At 40.0% G+C, this 26,676-nt stretch overlaps 2 protein-coding genes across 3 annotated transcripts in view; both read right to left on the bottom strand.

Annotated features, from left to right (window-relative positions):
- The window catches only part of LOC109930435 (BAALC binder of MAP3K1 and KLF4), a 442,607-nt gene that overhangs the window by 326,762 nt on the left and 89,169 nt on the right, over window positions 1–26,676 (bottom strand). The window lies entirely within an intron of this gene.
- Window positions 1–26,676, bottom strand: part of LOC109915281 (uncharacterized protein C18orf63) — a 55,559-nt gene that overhangs the window by 6,934 nt on the left and 21,949 nt on the right. The window contains exons 7-13 of the mRNA XM_048595577.1: window positions 25,021–25,097; window positions 20,706–20,815; window positions 17,107–17,203; window positions 12,915–13,000; window positions 9,352–9,529; window positions 7,110–7,970; window positions 3,523–3,654 (exon numbers count right to left, since the gene is read on the bottom strand). Coding sequence (XP_048451534.1) covers window positions 3,523–3,654; window positions 7,110–7,970; window positions 9,352–9,529; window positions 12,915–13,000; window positions 17,107–17,203; window positions 20,706–20,815; window positions 25,021–25,097 — 1,541 coding nt within the window. The remainder of the gene's footprint in view (window positions 1–3,522; window positions 3,655–7,109; window positions 7,971–9,351; window positions 9,530–12,914; window positions 13,001–17,106; window positions 17,204–20,705; window positions 20,816–25,020; window positions 25,098–26,676) is intronic.

The raw sequence follows: 26,676 nt of genomic DNA, 5'->3' as shown, positions 1-26,676 counted from the left end.
TGAGCAGGTGGGTAAGTGGAGCCAAGTCCATGAAAAGATCAGTCACAATCTTACTGAGCCAGATGGCCTACTCCTGCTCCTATTTCTTAAGCTTTTATGCTCAAAGGACCACGAGAGAGGACCCACCTTGAACTGTGGCTCATGCATGTTAAAGAACTGTAATTTGAACAAATTATTTATTTTCTGTGAATAACTGAAATTATACTTTAATTTCTAAAATCTACTTTTCCTATGTGGGTGACGGAGCGAATACCTTCACATGTAGGGAGGCGATGGCCCAGTGGTATTATCGCTGGACTGGTAATCCAGAGACCCAGATAATGTTCTGGGCACCTGGGTTTGAATCCTGCCATGGCAGGTGGTGGAATTTGAATTCAATAAATATCTGGAATTAACAATTTAATGATGACCGTGAATCCATTGCTGACTGTCGGAAAAACCCATCTGGTTCACTAATGCTCTTTAGGGAAAGAAGCTGCCATCCTTACATGTGACTCCAGACCCACAGCAATGTGACTGACTCTTAAGTGCCCTCTGGGCAATTAGGGATGGACAGTAAATGCTGCCTAGCCAGCGACGCCCTTGTCCCATGAATGAATAAAGAAAACAAAATTACAGTGTTGTGTGATTAAACATTGTCTTTTCATGATATAACCTTATCCAAAAGCGTGTTCATGTTTATTACTAGAAATGACAACACTCAAAAGATTTAAAATGCTCCTTTGAAAAGACATCTTGTTGCAAACAACAGAGGTATGGAGAAGGAATGAAATTATTACCATCACCTCTATCTGTCCATAACTCAGTCCACATTACATGAGGATAATCTTTTTGATGAGCAGAAACTTTCTGCTAGCATTATGATAGTTGGGAAATTGGGTGATAATGCATGCTATTGGATTAAAAACTCTTCTGTGAGATCTTTTAGCCAGCTAAAATTCATTCATCAGAGCAATCTTTTGATTTTTTAATTAAGGTGAGACTATGGTACACACTCCACTAGGAAGGAAGATTCAACGCGGCCAATTTTAACCTATTCTTCAGATTCTGTCACGCAACTGGGCTGTTTAAAACGACAAGGATCACTAAAGTGGAGTTGCAGAAAAAAGTTGTCAGTTTATCAAGTTCCATGGCCAGACTCCAAAGAAGGAACTGAATTTAACAGTATAATAGGATCTCTGCCCCCTCAAGAGAATAAGTTTGGGTTGAACCTGTTATTGCTGCCTGGCTGTTAATTCCTTTAATAAATGATTACCACCCCTACCCAGAAAGGAGACCCTGCTTCCATGTGCTGCTGGATAGCTAAAAGCTCTCTGGTTTCAGCAGTACCAGCAGAAGCAGTGGTCCACTGCTGGGATTGCAGCCATCCTCAACCGTGAGGAGTAATTGAACAGAGTTAAAGTTTGGAGTATTTTCAGTGGGGCTAGGATAGTAGTGAAAGTTGCTGGGCTTCCAATGTAGTACTGGCCTCCATCAGCCAGGGGATGAAGCCTGAAGTTGACATTAATTTGCACACTTGGTTTCAAATGTTTCACAGATTGACAAGTCTCGAGGTAGCTGTCGTGCCTCTGGTAAAGTTTTGATGGGGGCGAGTGGATTAGCAGCATGTGCATAGTAACCATGGCATTGCACCCAATCTTAAAATCCCCATCCAATAACAACTCACTCTGGGTGCTGTACAATGTAGCCCTAGATCAGCAGGATTTCTCTAACATATACGTCACATCAGCACCCAAGTGCACTTTTTACTGGATTGTTTGATTGAGAAATCAGAGGCAGTTTCCCACCAAACTAATCTGGCAGGCAGGCTGATCAAGACCAGAACTGACCTGGCAAGGTAATAAGCTCCACATTTTAAAAATCACTGCATAAGGAAAGCTTCCACTCTCATGTTGCAATATCACCTACATTCCTCACTGACACCATTTCCCTGCCCATCCCAAACCCAACCCCAACCCAACCTCACTATTAGCAAATGACCTCTGTGTTCCAAGATTTTCCAATGCTTCTCACGTGGAATAAGTTTGAATTTGAAAGGAGTGATGCATATTAGGCCTGGAAATTAAATCCCCTCATTCTCACATCTGTAGTCCTTTTCTCTTCTGCTGGACATTTTGCACATTTCTGACCTTAACAGTGACTTTAGATCTCAATCACATTTTGCCCTCTGTCAGCAGGTGCTAGTTAAATAGGACAGGTATATATACCAGGGCTTTTGGGAGTGGATGGAAGTATAGACAGCTCTTAGCCACAGCCAACTGGCAACACTTTTGAGTATTCATACTAAGTCCAATTGCCTGATTATATAGTTTTGTTGTCCAGTCACAACGTAACAGCCTTCTCGTGCTTTCTGTACAGTACAATACTCCGATCTGCCTCATCTGAGCAATTGCAACCAAATTCGCTTGAGGAGTAATCAGAAAAGATTACTAAAAGCTTGATCAAGAAGAATAGTTTCAAAGAGCACCTTAAAGGATGAGAGACATCTATAGAGACAAAAAAGGTTTAGGGAGGGAATTCCAGAGTATAGGACCTTGACAACAGACAGGACAGCCACCAATGGTAGATCAGAGAGAATCAAGGATGCAAGAGAGGGCAGAAACATCAGAAGATGATCTAGGATGATCCTGGAGTAACCAGCAAGTTCATGAAAGCAGGACCATGTAATGCTTTATATGATCCATCCAGATTTGGCAATAAATATCCATACTAGTTATCAGGTATGGATCATCTGGATTTAAACAGTGAAGTTGTGGGCCATAACAGGAAGAACATCGAGGGTGTATGAGCGAAATAGCTTTTGTGGGTTCAAACGCCACAAAGCTAGTGGAGGTGAGGGTTTGACTGAGAAAACCAGCAGTTGTGGAAATATGTGGAGAATGGAGGATCACTGGCTAGACTGTTGAGAATTTGAAACCACTGTTGCAGTGATTTGGGTCAGTCTTTTTTCAGGGGCGGATACAGACTGAAATGGTGTTGGTTTAGGTAAAGAAGATATGGCAAGAAGACAATAGAAGGAATTAATTAGTTAACCTTACCTTTGAATGGCTCAATGTAAGTAGAACGGTCACAAGATAGCAAGGTTGAGTTAACTGCAGTGAACAGGGTAAATTACTTCATTTGGAGGAAAAGATTAAGGCAAGATAGGCAAGCAGCAGTGAGATAAGAAGGGAGATTGAATCATGATGAAGGGGCTGAAGGAAGATAGCAGTAAAGGTATCTTGTTTTTTGATAGTTACTTCATTTGAGCCTTTGGAGAGGCAGGTGTAAGCTTCTGACCAGGTGCACTAATTTATGTTTAAACAGCTCTTTTTAAGAATTGTTAATAGGGCAGATTTTGCATTCCATCTCTCTGGCAAGCTGTAATCAAGTTTATTGTGTATTTACAATTAAAGCTCATTCCCAGAAAACACACAAATCTCACATGTCAGTTCCAAAGTTTAAATACTTAAGACTTCATAATCTGTTTTAATTTAAAAAAAACAAAGTCAAACAGTAATTGTTACAATGATGAAAACTTACTTCATATTTCCTTTTCTCAGCTGCTTTCTTATCACAAAAATTCTTTTGTGTCAAAGATTTTAAGTTCAGATGTTGCGGAGGCACCTGTTTTTCTTGCTTAAGTGGCTCCTTTAAATCAAACATTTGGAGTACCTGGAAGACAAAATACAAATAATGCAATAGTGCAGGAACCAAATTATTTAATTTTAGAAATTCCGGGAGTTAAAAAGAGTCTGTGAAATTGTTCATAATGAATTATCTAACAAATGAAGCAAAATGAAGAGTTTCAGGATTACATGACAGATGAAAACTTCCAAGAGAATCTTTTTTATGGATTTACAGACCACAGACACAGTGCACTCTTTCAAAATGATATATCTTTCACTGGTTATATAATAAGTATTGCTTTCATTTCTAAACATAAAATTTGGGTGAAATCTACAATGGTAGTTCTAACACATTCACAAACTTTAGGAGTGATTTGATTGGTTAAGCATGTGTTTCATTTTATTTGGTGTTTTCTGTATTTATGCTTAATAAGGTTGATTCATATTCCCCACCTACCAAGTTCTTATTTATTGGCAATTAATCAATATGAAACCTACGACAGGCAGAGTGTCAATGAAGTATCGTTAGAATCCTTGCAAACATGGACTTTGAGTTTCTTGCTAATTAGCAAAAACTGAATAAAATCCTATGATCGTGCACTTTTAAGTAGTTACTGTTATAAATATCCTGTTTTCATTATCTCCAGCACTAAAGGTGGGAGGAGGTAGTGTGCTTGTCTGTGTTAATGTACAAACAATAATGCCTGAAAAGCTAATGGATGGACCTCGATGAAACTTAGCAGGTAGCATATAGTCCAAGGAAGAACTGATTAGTTTTTAAAATTTGATAAAAATCCAGATTTTGGATATTGTTTTGATTAGATAGAATCCCTAAAGTGTGGAATAAGGCCGTTTGAGCATCCCACCCAGACCTAGAATCTACAAATCACTGAACACAACGAGCAATTTAGCATGGCCAATCTATAGCCAGCTCATCTTTGTACTGTGGGAGGAAACTGGAGCACCCAGAGGAAACCCACGCAGACACAGGGAGAATGTGCAAACATCACACAGTCGCCCAAGGGTGGAATTGAACCCAGGTTTCTGGCGCTGTGAGCCAGCAGTGCTTAACACTGAGCCACCATGCCACATTAATATTTTGAGTTAGTGTGAATTCCTTTTCTTTTGGAATGTTGTGGTATGTTTGATTTAGCTTCTTGTGTTAGTTGTTCAGGTGCTATCATGTAATTTGATGCAGCTATCAAGGTTTTCAGAGCAGGTTGTTGGATATGGATTGGCATTATCATTTCTCAGTGAGCTGAAAGTTTTGTTAAAAAAAAAGATTTTTTTTTCCACTTTGCAGTACAGCATCAACTAGGCAGGGAAAAGTCTCAAGGGAAAGCTACAAAGTTGTAATAACATTGATTTAACACAGTTAGGCAGAAATTTGCACTTTACCGTTTTCTTCACTTGGTTTTGTTGTCATTACGGTTTGGGTAAGAGTCGTTGATGGGTGACAAGATGAGAATCAAGGTTTGGGCCTTCAATCGCTAAAATAATCTGAAAGGTTTAAGAAGCAAAACAAAGATATCTCCAAAAATCTTGCAATGTGAGGGGTAAACAACATTTGTTGTGGGAATAATTCAATAGAACAAGTCTCAGTCGCACAGGAGATTAGAATTAGATAACTTACATTAAGGCTGCCATTTGTCCTGATGCTACCCCTGAAATGTTTACAACTTGATAGGTGTTGGGAGAAACCAATGGTTTGGAAACCTTGGTGAGACAAATGATTTTTGATAACATTTGCTTTTGGTCCATTCACCTGATAGTACGGATTAAGTTAGATGAGGTTCTGAATCTGCTTATGTAAAGAGATGCCTAGAGATGGATGCAGCTGAGAGAAGGGCCACACAAGTAACATTATGCTAATTGATTCAACTAGGGCATAATTATGTGGAGATCAGGTTTCTTTTATAGTACTACTACATTTTCATACTATTGTTCAAGTATGTGTTAATTCTCATTTATTCTGAGTAACTGTCATGAATTCAGAACTTTGCGAGATGATTACGTTTCAAATATTCCCTTTATTTTAAGTAAAACAGAACATTCTTGAAAATAAGGAAGGTGAATTCCTATAAACACCAGTTTGGAAAAATGTTGATGTGATTCGGTTGCCATAGGAGGAGTAACTCAAATATAAACTCACTGAAGTGTCAAGTGACAGCTTTAACACCTTTCACAGTATCGCACAGAGTAAAAGAAAGCTGCTATCGAAATGCAGATAACTGAACTCCCTGCAGGAACAAGTCTTCATTGTTCCACATGAAATGGTGTTAAGTACAAGAAAAGCTCTCTAGGAGGAAACAGTTTTATCAAAAGTGGCAAAATTATCTGAAGAGCACGAATATAGGAATTTCTGGATCCTCAGGACTATTGTGACCTGAAGGAAAGGGAATTTGTGCGGTGGACCTCGCCAGTACGAACCAAATGGGGGAATCTTATATGGGAGTGCATAGATTATCAAAGGACATTAAAAGTTTTGATTAGGGTTGGCTGGGGAAGAGGCAATCTCTGCTAGAGAACTGTTTACAACTTTGGGACAGTTCTTTTTAATGCTACCATAAGCTGAGTAAAGATGCTTTGTAAGAACATTTAGTTAGCGAATGCAAAACATACCTATTTTTAGCTTGATGCATTAGGTGTCGGATCATTAATATTTAATCTATGTTGATTTTAGTTTTTATCTTCTACGGTGAAAGCATTAAAAAGTGAAATCTTGTCCTTCAATCCTTTCTGTTGGTCATTCTGGTAATTCTACTCTTTCAGAAAGTTATCAGTATTTATGGAAATTGTAACACACCATGAAGAATTTTCATTTAAAATCATTTCAAAGTTTGGAAAAGGGAGATACTGAGTTAATTGACTCCCTGTATCCCAACTTCCAGCGTAATACCCAATGTTCGACACAAAGTTAGATGACATGAAATATGTTCACTCAATTTGTGATCTGAATATCCTATGGTGGTGTTCACAGTAAAGTAGATGATTTGTATTTTATATCAGCAGTACATGCTACAATGCACCTATGTGATACTTTGTTAAGATAGAGTCATAATTATGTAGACTGCCATTATGGGTGGAAAAATCTAACTGCCATAGGTAAACACAGTGCAACCTTACTTGATTTTAATTACTTTACAGAATAGTGTCTGTTAACTTTAGGTAGCTGCAGCTCAGAATTCTAGCAACCATTTTAAGATCGTTTCATTAGTATAATGCACATTTTTTTTGTGTACTGAAAGATGGACTCTGCATATGAAAATATCTGCATGCAAAGGCAGGAAACATTAATGAATGTTAATGGAACATCAATAAAAGAAGTCTATTTTAAATATAATGGCATCCTATTGTCATATAGGAGATTTAATAACCAAACTGTTATTTATAAAATGATCTAATTATTTTAGTTGTAAATTTACAAGATGTAAATACAACCTTTGTGTATAGAAGGCAATAAAATTCAATGCAGATTTAAAATACAATCTCTTATCTCACTTGTTTGTGTTGATGATTTCCTGTCATATTATAATTCCAATCTGTGCATGATCCATCAGAAATTACAATGTCAGCTCTGGTTTTGGCTCCCGTCTGGATAATCATGCTGCTTTGTTCTTGATTTTTTCCAAATGACTGAAATGGTCTAGCTTCAGGTTTCATTTTTCCTGCTGTTATTTTTGACTTGTGAATCCCAGAGCCCTGATTTATACTTATCTCAGAACCTGAACTTGTGTTCTGAGCTGGTTCAGCACTTGGTTTATCCACTCTTTTATTTGCTATCGATTGCTGCTTCTGTGAAATGTCTAATAAAATAATTTCTTTTTCACTCCTGGATCCTTTTCCTTGCATATTGTTTGGTCTTTTTGTTTCTGCGTAAGCAGTTGATGATTTTAGAGTTAGAAGTGTTGAATTAAATTGGACATCCCACTTATTTATATTTTCATTACTCTTTGCACCTATGAGCCGCTTATCTTGCAATAGCTTGCTTTTAAATATCGGTATAATCTTGTAGGCACTGGAACTATGATTATATGAAGTAGAGTGTACTTTCATCTGTTCATGTGTACCTAATGCAGCAAGTTGCGATTTTTCACACTGTAGAGAGTGCTGGGAAAGCACACCTCTTTTATCAGTTGATCTCATTGTGCTTCCACATTGCATAACAGTATTTGCTGAACTGGACTCCAAACCTGTTTTCAAATCAATTTTCCACTCATTGTCCAAGACAATCTTTTGGCTTCCATTAATTGGACAAACTGAAGAGCTTTGGTTGATGACATATTTGACTGTGGGAACCGGCCTCAAAGCAGTTCTAAAGGCAGGTTTAGTAGTCAGATTTGGTGGTCTTGCTTGTACTGTCTAATTTACAAACAAATAAAGACAATATAATATTATCACTAAAGCTCACAGATGTACCATAACATAAAATACTTTTTTTGCATGAATGTCATCCTGCAATCTCTTCCATTTACAAAAGGAGAAAATACACATAGGAAGTGTAAATTGGAACGACCAGGCTAAATGTTCGCCTTGACCATTCAGAATCACCTCTTTATATGATAACTTCTCATTTTCCCCTAAATAAAAACAGAAAATGTTGTTAGTATTTGGGGTGGGAGAAACAGAGTTAATGTTTCAGGTTTGTGACCTTAAAGTGTTGCATGCTTTTCCGTTTCGTTGTCCTGCATGACGAAGAGCAAATTTAGCAATACCTCAAGAGACCTAACCCACGTTACTGCATGCATCCTCATTAAATATATGTCCCTGCTGGTCACGCATTGCATCCAGGCACATTCATTAGCCAAGCTACAAAATACTTTGGCTTCAACCTGCTGTCCAAAACTTTAAACTTTGCATTTTCCCTATTCATTTACTATACATGTCACAATTCACACTTCTGGAGGCTCCATAAGTTATAATCATCCCTAAAGTTTGGAAAGAGGCCATTTGGCCCATTGAGTTTTCACTGAACCTCTGGACAGCATCCCACCCAGACGAGGCCTCTCATCTTATCCCTGTAAACCTACACTTACCATGGCTAATTTGCTTATCCCAAGACACTATGGTGCAATTTAGCATGGCCAATCCACATGACCTGCATATCTTTGGACTGTGAATGAAACCAGAGCACCATGCATAGATGAGAAAAATGTGTAGACTCCACACATACAGTCACCCAGGGCTGGAATCAAACCTAGGTCGCTGGTGCTGTGAGCAGCAGTGTCGGCCATGCCACCGCTAAATTACACTCACATATTTTTTGCTACTGAAGTTTCCAGAATTGCTAAGTGTTTTCAGCATTTTCTGTTTCTATTTTAGATTTATAGCATCTGCTCTGTGTTTGGAGTGTCTCAATCAATGCATCCACATGAGACATGAGAAAAGTGAAATTTGCTGTACTGACCCATTGCAGTGCCGAAGGAGGCCATTTGACCTACTATGTCAGCACTGCTAATTGGTATCTCAGCATAATGCCTGGAATTAGCCAAGTTCTTTCTTTAAAAAGATGCCCAAGAATGAACTATATTCCATAGACTTCAGTGGTTCAAGAAGCAGCTCATTACTATCTTTTCCATGGCAACTGAGGATTAGCAATAAGTGATGGCTTAGCATATTTCATGACAATAAATATATCACAGCAAGTGTTTTTGGATCTAGTTTTAATTATTATCCCAATGCTATTATCTATTACCTAGTATCATTGTTCTACATTGTGCCAAATGTATTAATTTATTCTTACCTGGGAAATGCTGAGTTCATTGGTAGCATAGTAAGGTTTGTTGGTCATTTTTATTGGTAGCCCACAGAGGTTAGAAAAGTTTACTTTTAGATCAGAGAAAAATGATGTTAGTACTGCTTCCAAATCCACTCTTGGGAAAAACTGGACAGGTTCACTTCTAACACAACAGAAAGGGTAACTGAACTGCTATATTAAGGATGTAACTGCACAGTGTGACAATAATATTTTGGAAATCAGATCTGGCTTGCCTTGAAGTTTCCTTTGAAGTTTCTCCTACCTTTTAAAAGTAGACCTCCAATCCATTAGTCTGGCACTTCCATTTCCACACCACCATCATACTTTATCTGGAAGTGAAACTGCCAATTCAAATTCAATAATTTTCTACTTTTATTAAAGAAAGAAACATCCCAAATAGAAGGTTAATATTCAGGTTCTTTGCATCTCAGGAGTATTACAGTCTCACAAATATTCATTAATGCATCAAAGCTGTGGTGATCAGACAAGTCACCACAGATTGTCTGCTTTACCTGATCACATTTAACAAAAGTAATTACAGAATATACAATGTTCCTCATGTACAAATGTATTTGCTCTCATATCTTCACTCTCTTCCCTGGTAGCGGAAGGAATTGCTGAATGATTAACAGAACAAGAAGCTGTGTTGTAAATGTTCCTTCAATGGTCATAACTGCTTTTTATGCCAGTTGATATGATAGTAGTTTGCAACAGGAAGGTTCTATAGACTCTGACAACCCATATGTTGATGAGAGGCCTCCCACACTGACCACTGGGAGTATTCCTTTATAAGTCAACAATAACTTAAAACTGGGGCTCCAGCCTCCACTTGCTACAGGTGTCAGAGAGGGACTCAAATCTTTTTGGTACTAGTACAACAGGACAATCAAATTCTATTTTCAGTAAACATCCATAATAAAAACAGAAAATGTTAGAAAGTTAGATCAAGCAGCATCTATTATGAGAATGAGAGCATATTAATACTTCATACTCAATTTTTGAACTCAAAGTTTGAATATTGCCAAATATCTGAGCATTGTAAAGGATCTATAAAAACAGTTCAAGCAATGAAACTAAAATGTTGAGTTCAATTATAAACATCTATGATAAAGAATACAGCATGTCACACTAAGCTCCTATTGATAATGCAAATTAATGATTCCGTTTTACATTTATACTTTAGTTTTTAAAAAGCTAAATGCTAAAAAGATATAATGATTTTCTCAGGTTTTTTTTGTTATCTATACGTATGGTTGGCAGGCATAAATTACTTAATTGGATACAAAGCAACTGTGAGGCCACTATGTCCAGCCTGTGCCCATATGCTGTAGCCTGAGGTTTTTGAGTTCCTGGGCCTCATTCTAATATTGCTGATGAAATACAAAGATCTTTTCAATTGAGACGAGTCAAAGTTTGAACCTTTGCTCATGAATAGTGGTACTTAGGTATATGTCATCAGGGATTGGGACTGAGGAGAATGCCATAGGTTATGGTGCTGGTCAGAGACCATGACTGGAGGTGTTAGAATAGGGAACAGTAGTGATTGTAACGAGGTCAGTCTGGTGGACCTCACAGAATTACTTCCCTGACGGGGTCTGTTTCTGTGGTGTACAACTGTATGACTCCAAGTTACGTCTGGTGGCCTGGCTTGGATGCAGATATAGCCATGTTGGTGGGTCATTGACTAGGGTGCCAACAAGGACAAAACTACTACCAGCAAATCCCCCAAATTCATGGAAATGGCTGGGTAAACCCTGAACACAGTTACACGTTGACTATGTAGGTCCTTTCATGGGCTCAATGTCCTTAGTCTTAGACACCTACTCAAAGTGGTTGGACATGCATAGAGTTCATTTGTCAAACACTGGAACAGTGATAGGAAAAATTGCGCGCATCTTTTAAGATACATGGACTCCTGGAAGCGTTGGGCATAGATAAAGGACCATCATTGACCAGCAGGGAATTTGAGTATTCGTGAAATTGAAGGGATTCAACATGCAAGGACATCTCCATACCATCTATCATCCAATAGCCTGGCAGAAAGAGCAGTCCAAACTTTGAAGGCAACCTTGAACAGACAGCCGATAGCTTCACTAGATACCAAACTGCAAGGGTTCCTATTTCGTTACAAGACTGTCCCTCATGCAACTACAGGAATAGCTCTAGTCCAGTTGCAAATGGGGAGAAGAGTTGATTTTCCCAGGCTGGGGGGGCGTGGCATCAGGAATGCCAGTATTGGATGCCAGAGTCTGCCAAGGGAGACAGACAGTTTGCGACAGGGATGAAGTTTGGAGCAGGAACCACAGAAATGGCCCTGCATGGGTAACAGCCTGGGTTTATGCAAGGTCAGGACCACTGTTGTATAAAATTCAGGTAGGAACGATGATTCTGAACGAGTACGTGAACCATATGTAAGCCATGAACTTGCAAACAGTGCGGGAGCAAAACATGCCCTGCTCCTCAGAATACTCAGAAGGGCTGTTGGAACCCATGGTTTCTCCCTCTCCATCACATGTTGAAGTGACCTCCGAATCTGAGATGAACACAGTGGATCTTGCTGCATTGACACCTTTGCCACCAGAAGAGTAAATTTCTCCCGAGCCAAGCACAAGAGGCGACCTCCTGTGGGTTACATGCTGCCTCTATCCAATGCAGAGTTGGAGAAACCTAACCCAATGTTAAAATGCTCCAGAAGGACACTACAAGAAAAAGGACTGGTCTGTGTCCTCAGATTCAGAGGGGGTGGGACGTAATGATTGTACGGAGGTCAGCCAGGTGACGTACAGTATCGGGAGTTCCCCAATTAATGCTGTTAATCTGATCCAATCAAGGACCCCTAGCTGATAAATAATAAGAGGAATGTCACCAATTCTGCGAGCTGGTTCTGAGGAAGCTGGACCAGTGTCAAAGACTTTTCACATGTAAGTAAAGGGTGACTTGATGGGATACTGGCCTCTGTGCAGTTATTTCAGGAACCATAATTGATTTGTGGTTGGGTATGAAGGAGAAAGGAAGGGAGTACAAATTTGGGATTGGTGGAGTTCGTACACTCCACTTCATTAAGTGACTATTTTGTTGCAGGTGACCACTAATATACACTAAGTATAGTGTGTGATAGGGCTAATGTTTGCTTCAAGAAAAGTTAAAAGATATTTCTTGTTTGTTGGTACTCAATATCTCAAGCAATTCAGTTTAGACTGGAAATGAATGCACACTTCTTGTCCATCATATATGGGCCTTCTAAATCTAGGCAGTGCCTGCAAGATGGGTGGTAAGCAGACTAGTTTCTATATAAACATACTCGAATAAATCTGTCACGAGATTTACAGACTTTTCAGACAACACACCTAGAAGATCATATGAGTGGCATTTCAAAACACAAAAGCATCTTAAAGAACCACTGAATTAGATTATTTTGATTATTGCTCCTGAAGTTCATTTTGTCTGTATTTCCTCTCGTTTAAACAGAAAACATAGTTGACATGACATTAGCAGTATGCAAAAGCAGAACACAAGTTATATAGCGGAATCTTCCTCATCAAGGATACGTAAACAGCTTCTCTCCAATCAGCTTGAAGTATACAGTGTAGTAAAGTGTAATATCATCATTGATCTCGGGAAGATTATAACCATACTACAACAAAATAAAATAGTTAGTAATGCTTTTTGGGCTTTATTTATTCTCTATCATTGAAAATTAACAACAAAAATATTTAATTCAACTTTACTATGAGCACGTGCATGAGAATTTGGCTTTATTCCATGAATTAGGATGAATTCCTAGAAAATAGCTTCTTTCAAGTATATCTTATGATATTTTGTAATTCTAAAATTCAATCCCTATGAACTCTCCCTATGACAATTTGGGACGGAGGAATACAGATAGAATAATAAATATCATATCCACTTAAACAATTGAATCAAACAGCTACTGCTGCATATTTGGCTGCTGAAAGAATGCATTCCTGTTTTGGTAAAACTGAATTTGTATCTCTCTCAAACATGAATGACAACAAGGGGTAGTCAACTATCATCCATAAGTGATATCAGTGGAGTAAGTGATCAATAAAGTAATAGTCATTACATCAAAAACTCAACAAAGCTAATATCCCCGATCACGACCTCAGTGAGTTCCCAGGAAGCACCAGCCAAGAAATTCTGGGTCTGTGCTCAGTGCTTTTTCTTCCATTCACAATGAAGGCTGGAAAATCAGGGGCTACTGGTCTACAATTTTCCAATCAATGATTTTGGGTATTGTCTCTTCTCACTGGGAGGTCCTCACCAGAAAATCAACCTTAATTTATAAGTTTCATCTCAAAGTAAATGCTCTTAGCCTGAATTGTGAGATCCAGTGATCTCCTAAAATACTTCACATAGACAATTCTGAGCAGTGATGCAAGAGAAGAAACAATAAGGGGATAAACAGTCAAACAGAAAGAATGTCTTGGGAGGGAGAGATTTGACCAAGTGGAGGAATGTAGGGGCAGCACTGTAGAGTCGGCTCTGTGATCAAAGATGGGAAGAGGGAAACATGTGGAGGTGGTCAGATTTGTAAGATGCCAATGCATTTTAAGAGGTTTCAGATTTTGAGGATGCAAATATTTTGCCTCGAAGTCATTGTGGAGTTCACGGTTGATATACCTCATCAGTAATGTGAAAACTGATATTTCATGAAGTGTGTGTGTACACTTTGGATACAGGAAGATGTAAAGATAGAAAAATACAATGCAGTGGGAACACTGCAGGCAAAAACTGTGTCTTTTTAATTCAAAGAGCTTGGGATGTGGATCATGGAGATTCACAAACCTACAGATATTATAATACCTAGTATAGGGTTATAGACGGTGATGTTTAGGACAAGTTTCAGTTTAAGATCATGGACATACAAAGATATACACAAATATGTGGATTAGGAGCAGGAATAGGCCACTTGGCTCTTGCACTGCCTTTGAATAAGACCATGGCTGATCCACGTCAGGGGCACACCTCACCATCCCCTCACCACCACCACTAGCCCCCCACAGAATCACCCCCCCACCCCCCGGCCCAATAACTTTTCACTTACTAGCTCATCAACAATCTGCACAAAACATTCGTTAGGCCGCTTTTAGAATACTGCATTCAGTTCTGGTCTCCCTGCTATTGGAAACATCTTGTGAAATTTGAAAGGGTTCAGAAAAGATTAACAAGGATGTTGCCAGGGTTGGAGATTTGAGCTATAGGAAGATGCTGAACAGGCAGTGGCTATTTTCCCTGGAGTATTGGAGGATGAGGGATGATCTTACAGAGGTTTATGAAATCATGAGGGGCATGGATAAGGTGAACAGTCAAGGTCTTTACCCAGAGTGGGGGAATTCCAAAACTAAGGGCATAGGTTTAAGGTCAGAGGGAAAAGATTTAAAAGGGACCTAAGGGGTAAAGTTTTCATGCAGAGGGTGGTACGTGTATGGAATGAGTTGCCAGAGGAGTTAGTGGAGGCTGGTACAATTACAACATTTAAAAAGCATCTGGATGGGTAGACGAATAGGAAGGGTTTAGAGGGATATGGGCCAAATGCTGGCAAATGGGAAGTAAAAACCGAAAGAACTGCAGATGCTGTAAATCAGGAACAAAAACAAAGTTGCTGGAAAAGCTCAGCAGGTCTGGCAGCATCTGTGAAGGAAAAAACAGGGTTAATGTTTCGGTTCCAGTGACCCTTCCTCAGAACTGATGGTGGCTGGGAAAACGTCAGTTTATATGCAGAGAATAGGGAGGTGGATGGGGTAGGGAGTAAACGATAGGATAGAGCCCAAAGAAAGAGAAAGACAGTTGGATAGACAAAGGAGTTGCTAACAATCAGGCTGGAAGGGTGAATAGTTGTTAATGGGGACTGTTAGTGACCAACAATAGGGTGTGTGATAACGAGGTGTAGAGCTGGATGAACACAGCAAGCCAAGCAGCATCAGAGGAGCAGGAAGGCTGACATTTCGGGCCTAGACCCTTCTTCAGAGATAGGGTGTGTGTACTGGCAGGCTATGTGGTAACAAGCCTGGTGTGCTCTGGACTCAATATTGAGTTCAATAATCTTATGGCCTAAACTCTCTCATGTCCCAGCCCCCTGCCCCCCCACACTACGCCTTGTTACCAGCTGCCAGTACACACCTCCTGTCGTTAGTCATGAACAGTCCCCATTAACAACTATTCACCACCCCCCAAGCCTGATCATGAGCAACTCCTTTGTCTGTCCAACTGTCTTTCTCTCTCTTTGGGTTCTATCCCATCGTTTACTCCCTACCCCACCCACGTTCCTATTCTCTGTATATAAATTGACATTTTCCCAGCCACCATCTGTTCTGAGGAAGGGTCACCGGACCTGAAACATTAACTCTGTTTTTTCCTTCACAGATGCTGCCAGACCTGCTGAGTTTTTCCAGCAACTTTGTTTTTGTTGCTGGCGAATGGGACTAGATTAATGTAGAATATCTGGTCGGCATGGACGAATTGGACTGAAGGGTCTATTTCTGTGCTGTACATTTATATGACTCTAGTCTAACTTCCATTGCCTTAAAAATAATTCAAAGACCCTGTTTCCACTGCCTTGAGGAAGATAGTTCCAAAGATTCATGAACCTCTAAGAAAAAAATTCTACTTATTTATTATTTTATTTCAGCAACTCTTAATTTTACACAGTGACCCCTTGATGGAGAACTAATGGAGTGTTCTGATGGAAGTAATTCAATGGTGAATTATACCTTTTTTTGAATTACTGTTTTATGTATACATCTTTATAATATCAACTGTGCAACTCCACAGTGTCTTAAGGTAAAAAGTTTGCAGCCTTAAAAGTGGAAACTTCTTAAAGGCACTGGCATCACTCTGTCCTGATTGCCTACCTTAACTATAGAAGGTACAATAAAATCAAAAGATCAAAATGGAGAGAACAGAATTAGGACAAAGGCGATTTAAACTTAGATTTTGTGCTCATTCTCAAATATTCTACCGGTGACATAAAGGTTTCTATCTCACTCTACTGAATCTGGGGACCTAATTTTACCTTTAAGTGGATGGGTTCTAAGCGAGATAAAATCAGCTTCCTCATGTTTGGAGGTAAGGAAATAAATGGAGTAAGTTTTCAACTTGTCATCAGGATATAGAGTTGGTAAGCATATTTTAGTCTTTTGATTGCACATTGGTACAGTTACTACACAATACTAATGAAAATGAAAACTGGGAGTTACCAACACAGTCATTATACACCATGAGTTTTACACCCAAGCAGCAAGTTGAAAAAAAAGTTGTCATTTATCAGTATTGTTATATTTATAACAAAATATTTTCTGGTTATTCAAAACATACATGTTAAGAAAATATCCATTTCATGACCTGTTGTTAATTTAGTCACTAAAACAACAGATGCATAAAACTGGCAATAAATCTAAGGAATTAAGTTGACCGCTGTCTCTAAAAGAAGTTTGATTGTTATTTAACACCAGGCAACAGACAAACAGATGCAGCATGATGTAAATTAGATATGCCTAAGAATTGCGATTATTTTTTGGACGAGGTCATCAAGATTAGCTTCCTTTCAGCTTTGAGGCTATGCAGTATGATTCTTATGGTCGAATGAAATTTGTTTGTCACCAAGTAATTTGTATACATTGAAAATAACATTACACAGAACTTTTGCTTTGCACAAGTCATGATTGAACTAAATAAGGTTTTCTTCTTCTGAAATAAAAGTTGAAAGTCTTACTGTCTCACCATATTTTTCCAGTGTTTCTGAAAATCTCTGTAGGATCGAAATGGACAATGTGGTGGAATCTCATGGCTGATACTGACAATTTGCCCTTTCTTCATACTACATTTTAAAAAAAGTGAAAGTCTGAATATCCAAAAAAATATAATTACTTTGTGTAGATTATCAATAAACACTGAGAACTGCTCAAGGCAAAGACAGGTCATGTTCCTTTGCCACACAACTAGGAGAGTTGGAGAAATCACTCATCTTTCTCTAATGTACTCTGAGTTGCACTTAACTTTTCTACACGTATACGGCCATTTGTTGGGAGTAGTCCAGCACTGAAGTATCACTGGAACGCATTTTCACTTACATTATTATTGAGGGAGTGTGGCTGATGGTATAAAGTTAGTTCAGAAATAGTGACTGTGACAATTATCAACAATTTCTGCAAATATCCATCCAGTTCACTAATATTCTATGGGGAAGGAAATCTGCCATTCTGCCTGTCCTATGTGTGACTCCAAGGCCACAGCAATGTGGCTGTCTCGCAACTGTGCTCTTAAATGGCCTGAAAAGTCACTCAATTCAAGGCCTAATGTACAGTGATAGTGTCACTCATCTCAGAAAATGATCAGAAAAAATTATCTAGAACCATCAGACTAAATTGATACTATAAGCACTGCATTAAGTACTCATGATCCGTAACTTTTTCACGAGCTCAATTCCTGAGATAAAGGATGGAGACTTTCCTCGTGCTCCTTTAAGAAACAGCCTGACATCTTTTGTATTATCGACATTGACAATTACATTCATTTCTGGAGAATCGAAAACAATCATCATGGTATTCACGATTCTTTTGATACATTCAGTTATTTGCTCAAACAATAATTCCATTACATTTTACTCCTTTTACTCATGGAAAAAAACCTATGCTGTGTCAATGGTATTACCAAACAATTCAAAGAATAGGGATGGCATAATTTAGCTGAAAATGCCGATTTTAATTTGTATTCTCCCATTCAGTTTCCACTTCAATTTCAATGTATATTTACGATATATATTGCACAGGTTTTATGAGCAAAATTTTTAGAATCCTAAAATGATACAGAAAGGAAGGGAACCATTTAGCCCATTTCTTTGAAACAGTTAGAATCATATAATCCCTACAGCGTGGAAGCAGGCCGTTCAGCCCATCGAGTCCAAACAAACCCTCTGGACAGCATTCCACCCAGACTCAGCCCCTCCCCTTTCCTGTAACCCTGCATTTCCCATAGCTAAACCAAGTAGCCTGCACATCCCTGGACACTGTGGGCAATGCAGCATGGCCAATCCGCCTAATCATCACATCTTTGGACTGTGGGAGGAAACCCAAACAGACACACGGAGAATGTGAAAACTCCACACAGACAGTTGCCCAAGGGTGGAATCGAACCCACGTTTCTGGCACGGTGAGGGCAGCAGTGCTAACCACTGAGCCACCATGCTGCCTTATTGCTCAATTACTCCCACTTCCTGCTCTGTCTCCACAGCTTCATGAGACTATACATTCCATTTAGAAAATTATTGTTAGATTTGCTATTTCCACAGTTTCAGGCAATGAATTCCAGATCACAATTACTCTCTATTTAAAAAAAACATGAGGTCTCCACTTTTACCGATTATGTTATCCAGCAGAACACAAACCAATGGTTTATAAAGATTCAGCTTAAATTATTTGCTATAAGAGATAACAGGGTGTAGAGCTGGATGAACACAACAGGCCAAGCAGCATCAGAGCAGCAGGAAGGCTGACGTTTCGGGCCTAGACCCTTCTTCAGAAATGGGGGAGGGGAAGGGGGTTCTGAAATAAATAGGGAGAGAGGGGGAGGCGGATAGAAGAAGGGTAGAGGAGAAGATAGGTGGAGAGGAGACAGACAGGTCAAAGAGGTGGGGGATGGAGCCAGTAAAGGTGAGTGTAGGTGGGGAGTTAGGGAGGAGATAGGTCAGTCCAGGGAGGACAGACAGGTCAAGGGGGTGGGATGAGGTTAGTAGGTAGGAGATGGGGGTGGGGCTTAGGGTAGGAGGAGGGGATAGGTGGGAGGAAGGACAGGTTAGGGAAGCAGGGATGAGCTGGGCTGGTTTTGGGATGCGGTAGGGGGAGGAAAGACTTTGAAGCTTTTGAAGTCCACATTGATACCATTGGGCTGCAGGGTTCCCAAGCGGAATACGAGTTGCTATTCCTGCAACCTTCGGGTGGCATCGTTGTGGCACTGCAGGAGGCCCAAGACGGACATGTCGTCTGAGGAATGGGAGGGGGAGTTGAAACGGTTCGCGACTGGGAGGTGCAGTTGTTTAGTGCGAACCGAGCGTAGGTGTTCTGCAAAGCGGTCCCCCAGCCTCCGCTTGGTTTCCCCGATGTAGAGGAGGCCACAATGGGAACAGCGGATGCAGTATACCACATTAGCAGATGTGCAGGTGAACATCTGCTTGATGTGGAAAGCCTTCTTGGGGCCTGGGATGGGGGTGAGGGGGGAGGTGTAGGGGCAGGTGTAGCACTTCCTGCGGTTGCAGGGAAAAGTGCCGGGTGAGGTGGGGCTGGAGGGGAGTGTGGAGCGGACAGGGAGTCACGGAGAGAGTGGTCCCTCCGGAAAGCAGATAAGGGTGGGGAAGGACAAGTGTCTTTGGTGGTGGGGTCGGATTGCAGATGGCAGAAGTGACGGAGGATGATGCGTTGGATCCGGAGGTTGGTGGGGTGGTACGTGAGGACGAGGGAGATTCTGTTTTGGTTGTTATTGCGGGGAGGGGGGGTGAGGGATGAGTTGGGGAAAATGGGGGCCACAGCCAAGGGGGTGGTGGGGTGGGGGGGGGAGGGAGGGAGTTGCGGTCCTTGAAAAACGAGGACATCTGAGATGTACGGGAGTGGAATGCCTCATCCTGGCAGCAGATGCGGCAGAGGCGAAGGAATTGGGAATAGGGGATGACATTTTTGCAGGAAAGTGGGTGGGAGGAGGTGTATTCTAGGTAGCTGTGGGAGTCGGTGGGCTTGAAATGGATATCGGTTTCTAGGTGGTTGCCAGAAATGGAAACAGAGGTCCAGGAAGGAGAGATCCTTTACTGGCTCCATCCCCGCCTCTTTGACCTGTCTGTCTCCTCTCCACCTATCTTCTCCTCTATCCATCTTTTATCCGCCTCCCCCTCTCTCCCTATTTATTTCAGAACCCCCTTCCCCTCCCCCATTTCTGAAGAAGGGTCTAGGCCCGAAACGCCAGCTTTCCTGCTCCTCTGACGCTGCTTGGCCTGCTGTGTTCATCCAGCTCTACACCTTGTTATCTCAAATTCTCCAGCATCTGCAGTTCCTACTATCTCTGAATAAGTTATTTGCTTTTGTGTTTAATGCTATTAGTAAATTCAAATCCCATATGCCTATAGTAACTTTTCCTGCTGTCTTCAAAGATTTGTCCTTATACGTCCCATGTTTCACTGTTCATGCGGCCCTTTTATTCTTCTTCAGAATTAAATGCCACAGCAGACCATTTTGACTACAAATATGACCAAGCATTCATCCTAGGTTGGGAAAACAAACAGAAATATGTGATGATGGTGTAAGGTTGATTTTATGTAATTCTTCAACAAAGATTACCTGGGCAACACATAGCACCATTCACTGGAAATGAAATGTTTTGGAATTACAGCAACTTTCCTGTTGTAGAAACTCTTCAGCACTCCTGCTGATATGTCAAAGTCTTCGACCTATGAATTATGGGAAAATATTTTTAATAACCAGTAATACACAATATGTAGGTGATCTCCAATGATATTGTATGGGCAGTCAAGGCAAAGCATAATTGAAGAAAATAAAGAGCTATGTGGATAGGGCAGGAAAATGGGACAGGCTGGACTGCTTCATGACACAGACTTGAAAGACCAAATAGCTCCTGTGTTGTAAATGACACTATGCCTCAGGTCATGGGGTCATCCAAAAGTGGCTAGACCCTGCTGACTGCAGATCTCTTTCTCACCCACACTTATAGGGATCCCTCCTATCGACTGAAGTAAAGGTCTATGATATTTTCAATCTTTTCAAGGGTGGATCTGGATTACTGTACTGTCATCCATCTACAAGGCCCCAAGTCAGGAGTGTGATGGAATTCTCCCAATAGCCTGGAAGGGTGCAGCTCCAATAACACCCAAGAAGTTTAACACCATCCAGGATAAAGCATCCTGCTTGTTTGGCACCAAATCCACAATCATCCACTCCCTCCACCACCGATGCTCAGTAGCAGCAGCGTATGCTATCTTCAAGTTGCAATTCAAAAGTTCACCCCATCTAAACACACGACCACTTCCATCTGGAAGACAAGAAAAGCAGATATATGAGAACACCACCACCTGCAAGTTACCCTCCATGTCACTCATCATCCTGACCTGGAAATATATTACTGTTCCTCCAGTGTCACTGGGTCAAAATCCTGGAATTCCCTCCCTGAGGACTTTGTGGGTCAATCTACATAAGTGGACTGACTGCAGCAGTTTAAGAAGGCAGCTCACCACCACTTTCCCAAGGTCAACTAGTGATAGGCGTAAAATGCTGGCCAGCCAGTGCTGCCCACATTCATGGGTAAGTAAGAAAGAAGTAATGCAAATTTTGAGGAGAAACAAAGAGGTTGCAAAGCAATAATAAGTTAAGTGAGCAAATACATCACAGTGGAATGTGATATTCCAAGTATTTAGGTTATTTAGTTCAGTAGCAAAAACCATTTTTTAAATGGTAGTGAAAGGTTTAAAGTTTGATTTTGAGACAGATTTGGGTCTACACGTCTAGGGAACATAAAGCTAATATGCAAATAAATCATGCAAACAGGAGGCAATGACATGTTGACCTTTGTTGTAACACATATTGGCATACAAGAATAAAGTCATCTTACTGCAATCATATAGGGCTTTGGTAAAAATATACTTGGAGTATAGTGTGTGGTTTTGATATGTCTATGTATGTAGGGATGTATTTGCCTGGGAGATAGTACAGTGAAGATTCACTGGATCAGCTCCACAGATAAGAAGACTGTGAGGAACTGAATAAACTAGGCTTAAAATTACAGGAAAATCAAGGTGACCTCGTTGAAACAGGTCAGTCACTTAGGACTGAGAGGAGAAGAGATTTCTTCACCTAGATAGTTGTGAATCTTCATTTGCTACCATGAAGGGATGTGGGTATCATTGAGTATATTCAAGGGTTAGGTAGACCAAGGATATTGGGAACCAACAGAAAAGTGCAGCTAAGGCAAAAAATGATAATATGGAATGCCAGATTCAAGGAGTCTACGATCTACTTCTGTTCCTAGTTCTTACATGTCTTGGATTTATTTATTTGTCACATGACCTAAGAATAGGCATGCATAGCTACAGCACAAAGTTGCCATTCACTGGCACCCACTTGGTTACAGAGACTGGAATTAAAAGATTTAACAGATCCAGAAGGTAAGCAAGAAAAAAAAAAATGGTCCAGATCTCCAAGTCCTAAGTCCCATCTCCACAATGGTGCAGGCTTCACTCCAATTGGTAGGCCGCCATCACTGCCTTACAGGCCTGCTCTCGCCGCAGACTGCTGCTGCCTCACCAGCCCACTCTCACCACCAACTGCCACTATCTCACTGGCCCACTCTCGGTGCCGCTGTCGTCACTCTGGCCCACATTTGATTCACTGTCTCTGCAGGACAGCCCATGCATTCAGCTCCCACCACATGCCTTCCCATTGTGTCCTGACTCCTTAGGTAGATAGTTAAAAGGATGGGGGGGTCGGGGGATAGAATTACTACAGAGAGGAGAGAGGAGAAGAAGAAAAAAAAAAAAAGGAAAGGGAACTGGTGAGCAGAGTGGAGCTCCAAAATGGAGCGACTTACCCTGCCGCCATCTTGCAATCATGGTTACAAATACAGGAACACAACAAACTTAACACCATTCAGCACAAAGTAGTCTGTTGATCAAGTGAATCTACCACCTTAAACTATGCTCAAACTATGCTTGCAGAATGTACTGTGTACAGGGTGCCACTGCTGCAACTCTCTAACGCTCCTTCAATACCACCATTCAAACTTCAACATTATAAAAAAAAATCAAAGGCAGAAGATGCAGAGGAACCATCACTTTCAAGGTCCTTTCCAAGTTGCATATTACACTGAGTTGGTTACACAGTCAAACTCCTTTAATTCTCTCCTTAACAGTGCTGTGGAACAGTTTCACCACACAAACTAGAGATTCAAGAAGATGGCCACCAACACCCTCTCAAGTTCAAAAGGGATGGGCAATAAATGCTGATCTTACTAAAGAAATTTTTAATAATATGATACTCTAACTGCCGCAAAAATAATATTATGTATAAATTGAGAATCTTACTGACAAGATTCCTATTTAGAAGTGTGGGGAGAGAAATTAACTTGCATAGCTCTAGCAATATCACATCAACTTACCTCAACTCTCCATGGAAATCAAGGAGTCAAGGTAATATACTAAATATACTAAAAACAAATTTCTCCCTCTTTTTGTATGGTGCACAAATTCTATACACAAATATTACTTTCTCTGGTCAAACATTTTTGAATTACTATTATAAAATGCCCATCAGTAATTCCCAGTATTCCTAATATCAAGCATCATGATGGAGTTTCTGAAGAAGGGTCTAGGCCCGAAACGTCAGCTTTCCTGCTCCTCTGATGCTGCTTGGCCTGCTGTGTTCATCCAGCTCTACACCTTGTTATCTCAGATTCTCCAGCATCTGCAGTTCCTACTATCTCATGATTGAGTATCCAGCTTTTATCATTACCTGCCTTTGCAAAGCAGAGTTTGTCGGTCTCTCTCCCAACTTTCTTGCCAATGTATGTATATTAAATAAATATAAATATAAATTAACTGATCATGGTACACTTTATGGTGAATTTATTTACATAAATTATAGGGGCAAACTTTCAGCCGTAAGTACTAAGAGAAAAAAAAAAATTGTAATTACTTCAAAATGTTTGAGAAATTTGTAATTCTTTCTAAAATGTTTGCAAAGGAATTTAAGAGTTTCTATCATTTGCAAATGGATTACTTGTAATTTTCTGATGAAAACATATACTCGTACCCGCACCTCCCCTCAAAACTTGACCTGGAGGCATTATCCAGAGAAACAGAGTTAACATATGGAAGCTACATGGACACAGAACTCCTGTTGTGGGTTCACTGCTTCAGGAAGACACATTAACACAGCAATAGAACTCCTGGTGTTTTTAGGGACAAGCACTGCACTCCACGTAAAGGTCAGATTTGAGTTCTTATAATTTTGTGAGACTGATTTTTTTGGAATCTACTATTCCATGTGTAACACTGTTCGTACCAACAATGATTCGCCTCTTAATTCATGATTCCTATATTTATTAAAACAAAACTTACAAAAATTGAAAATTCATTATTTTTTGAGTCATTCGGTACAACTGGTCATTTTATTTTGTAGTTTCCCACAGAGACTGTAAATATATCTGTCTTTGTTTAATCTGACATTTATTGCTGTGCCAACATACAGAACAATTTGAGATATAGCTTGTTTGGAACAGGCAGGTGGCTTTGAACCCATGACTTCTAATAATTTCCACCACAGCAGTTTTTCTTAAGTCATGGCTGGGTCCATTGTAGACCAAATGACAGAGACTGCAAGGACTCGTGAAGAATTCAGTTCATGCACTAGATTAGCTACCAAAGGTCATAGAAGACGAACTGGCTGAACCTTGATCTTTTATTGCCAAGCAATTCTTAGGATTCAGGTTCATCACCACAATTTCATCTTGCACTTGACTGAACTTAGGTTACCTATCCTACACATCACAGAAAATACATATAACAAATACCCAAGATAGGGATGAAAACCATGAAATTTTAAAAATAAATTTAAAACTTAAAAGAGAAAAAAAGGCAGGTAATACCTTTGCTTGAGACAGTCGAACAGTGGAGGCTTCCACACTAATACACAGTTGGGTCTCTGAGGCATTCAACTCCAAAACTGTAATTAAGAAGTACATTGTACCAATGATTAAATTAGTGTTATAACTCATTAATCAATGAACCATTGCAAATGTTTGAAACTTAATAACATGTTCAATTAACAGTGAATGGTGACCTTTATTTTGAAATGAATACAATTTCACTTCACAAATGTTCTGGATTGTGATTGTTAACAATTAGTAACTTATTAAATACATATCTGATAAAAGTCAGCAATTTAATTTCAAGGAACTTATGTAAAACTTTGAAGTTTGCCACTCTTCAAAGTGTCAAAAGCACAATGAAAATACAAAATAAATGTAAAGATTAAGGTGGGAAAATCAGTAAGGGGTATGAAATAGGCAATGATTCTGAGATAACAAACTGTGGAGCTGGAGGAACACAGCAGGCCAGGCAGCATCAGAGGAACAGAAAAGCTGACATTTCGGGTCAGGACCCTTTTTCAGAAAAGAACTGAAACATCAGCTTTCCTGTTCCTCGAATGCTGCCTGGCCTGCTGTTTTCCTCCACCTCCACACTTTGTTATCCCTGACTCCAGCATCTACAGTTCTTGCTATCCCAATAGTGATTCTGATGTTAGTTATACTTTTACAAATGCAATATTTATAAGATTACTACGTTTTGGGACTAGCTTTTTAAGTTAAGGCAAAATAATGGAATGAAGGGATCCACATAGTCTGCTCAGGAATCTGCTCAAGTTAAAGGATGGCTTGAGCTTACTTAGAATTACAAGCCTGATATTCAACCTGTAAACAACGACAGTAGTTTCTGCCTTAGTTGAAATTAATGTTTTCTGTAAGCTGTGCACTCATACAGCTGTTCAGAGGATCTGCGCACACCAACCCAACGAATTCTGCATAACGTCCACACATCCATCAAAACTAGGGGGAATCATAGACTGGAGGTAGACTGTTAATCTCCATGTACCGCAGGAAGGCATTAGGAACATCACAGACTATAAGTGGTTATAATTTAAATTGTCCATTTAATTCCAAGGTAGAATGTTGTTAGGGTCTGGAGGCAAGCCAACTAGCACTTCTACCTGGATACAAAGCTGGTGCAATTCATGTTCCCGTGGGAATGGGCTTTAGGAAGGTAAAATAGATAGAACAATTGTTAAACTGGGTCGCAAGTTTCCAAGATAACCTCAGTCCTGCATCTGCTGTCTCTATTACTCATCTGCGGAATACAGATGGAGCTGGCATTCCGATTTAGAGACCAGGATTGTGAGATCTTGACAAGGCTGGAAGATTCACCTCGCTTTGTCTAGAGGAAGGAATCTCCAGGGTGATCTTCAATGTGAAAGTCAGTTCTGGATTAGAAGTTACCTAGTTGGGAAGAGAAAATGGAAGCAAGTCATCAGAAGCAGAAAACAGCTTTGGGTTGGTTCTGGGAGATTAGCGTCCATATGGCACACTGTGAAGTATGGCTGCGGCAGGAGGTATATACTTTTTCCAAAAGTTAAATGGGGAAAATTTTTGTATTTAGAGTTTAAGTTGTCTACTGAATAATGTTTAAACAATGCTGCTTTTAGTTTCTTATGGCTGAATTTTCCCAATTTTTGGCAAATTGTCATG

Source organism: Rhincodon typus, chromosome 4, assembly GCF_021869965.1.
Source record: "Rhincodon typus isolate 14 chromosome 4, sRhiTyp1.1, whole genome shotgun sequence".
Classification (NCBI taxonomy): domain Eukaryota; kingdom Metazoa; phylum Chordata; class Chondrichthyes; order Orectolobiformes; family Rhincodontidae; genus Rhincodon; species Rhincodon typus.
This window is presented reverse-complemented; position numbering and strand designations above follow the sequence as displayed.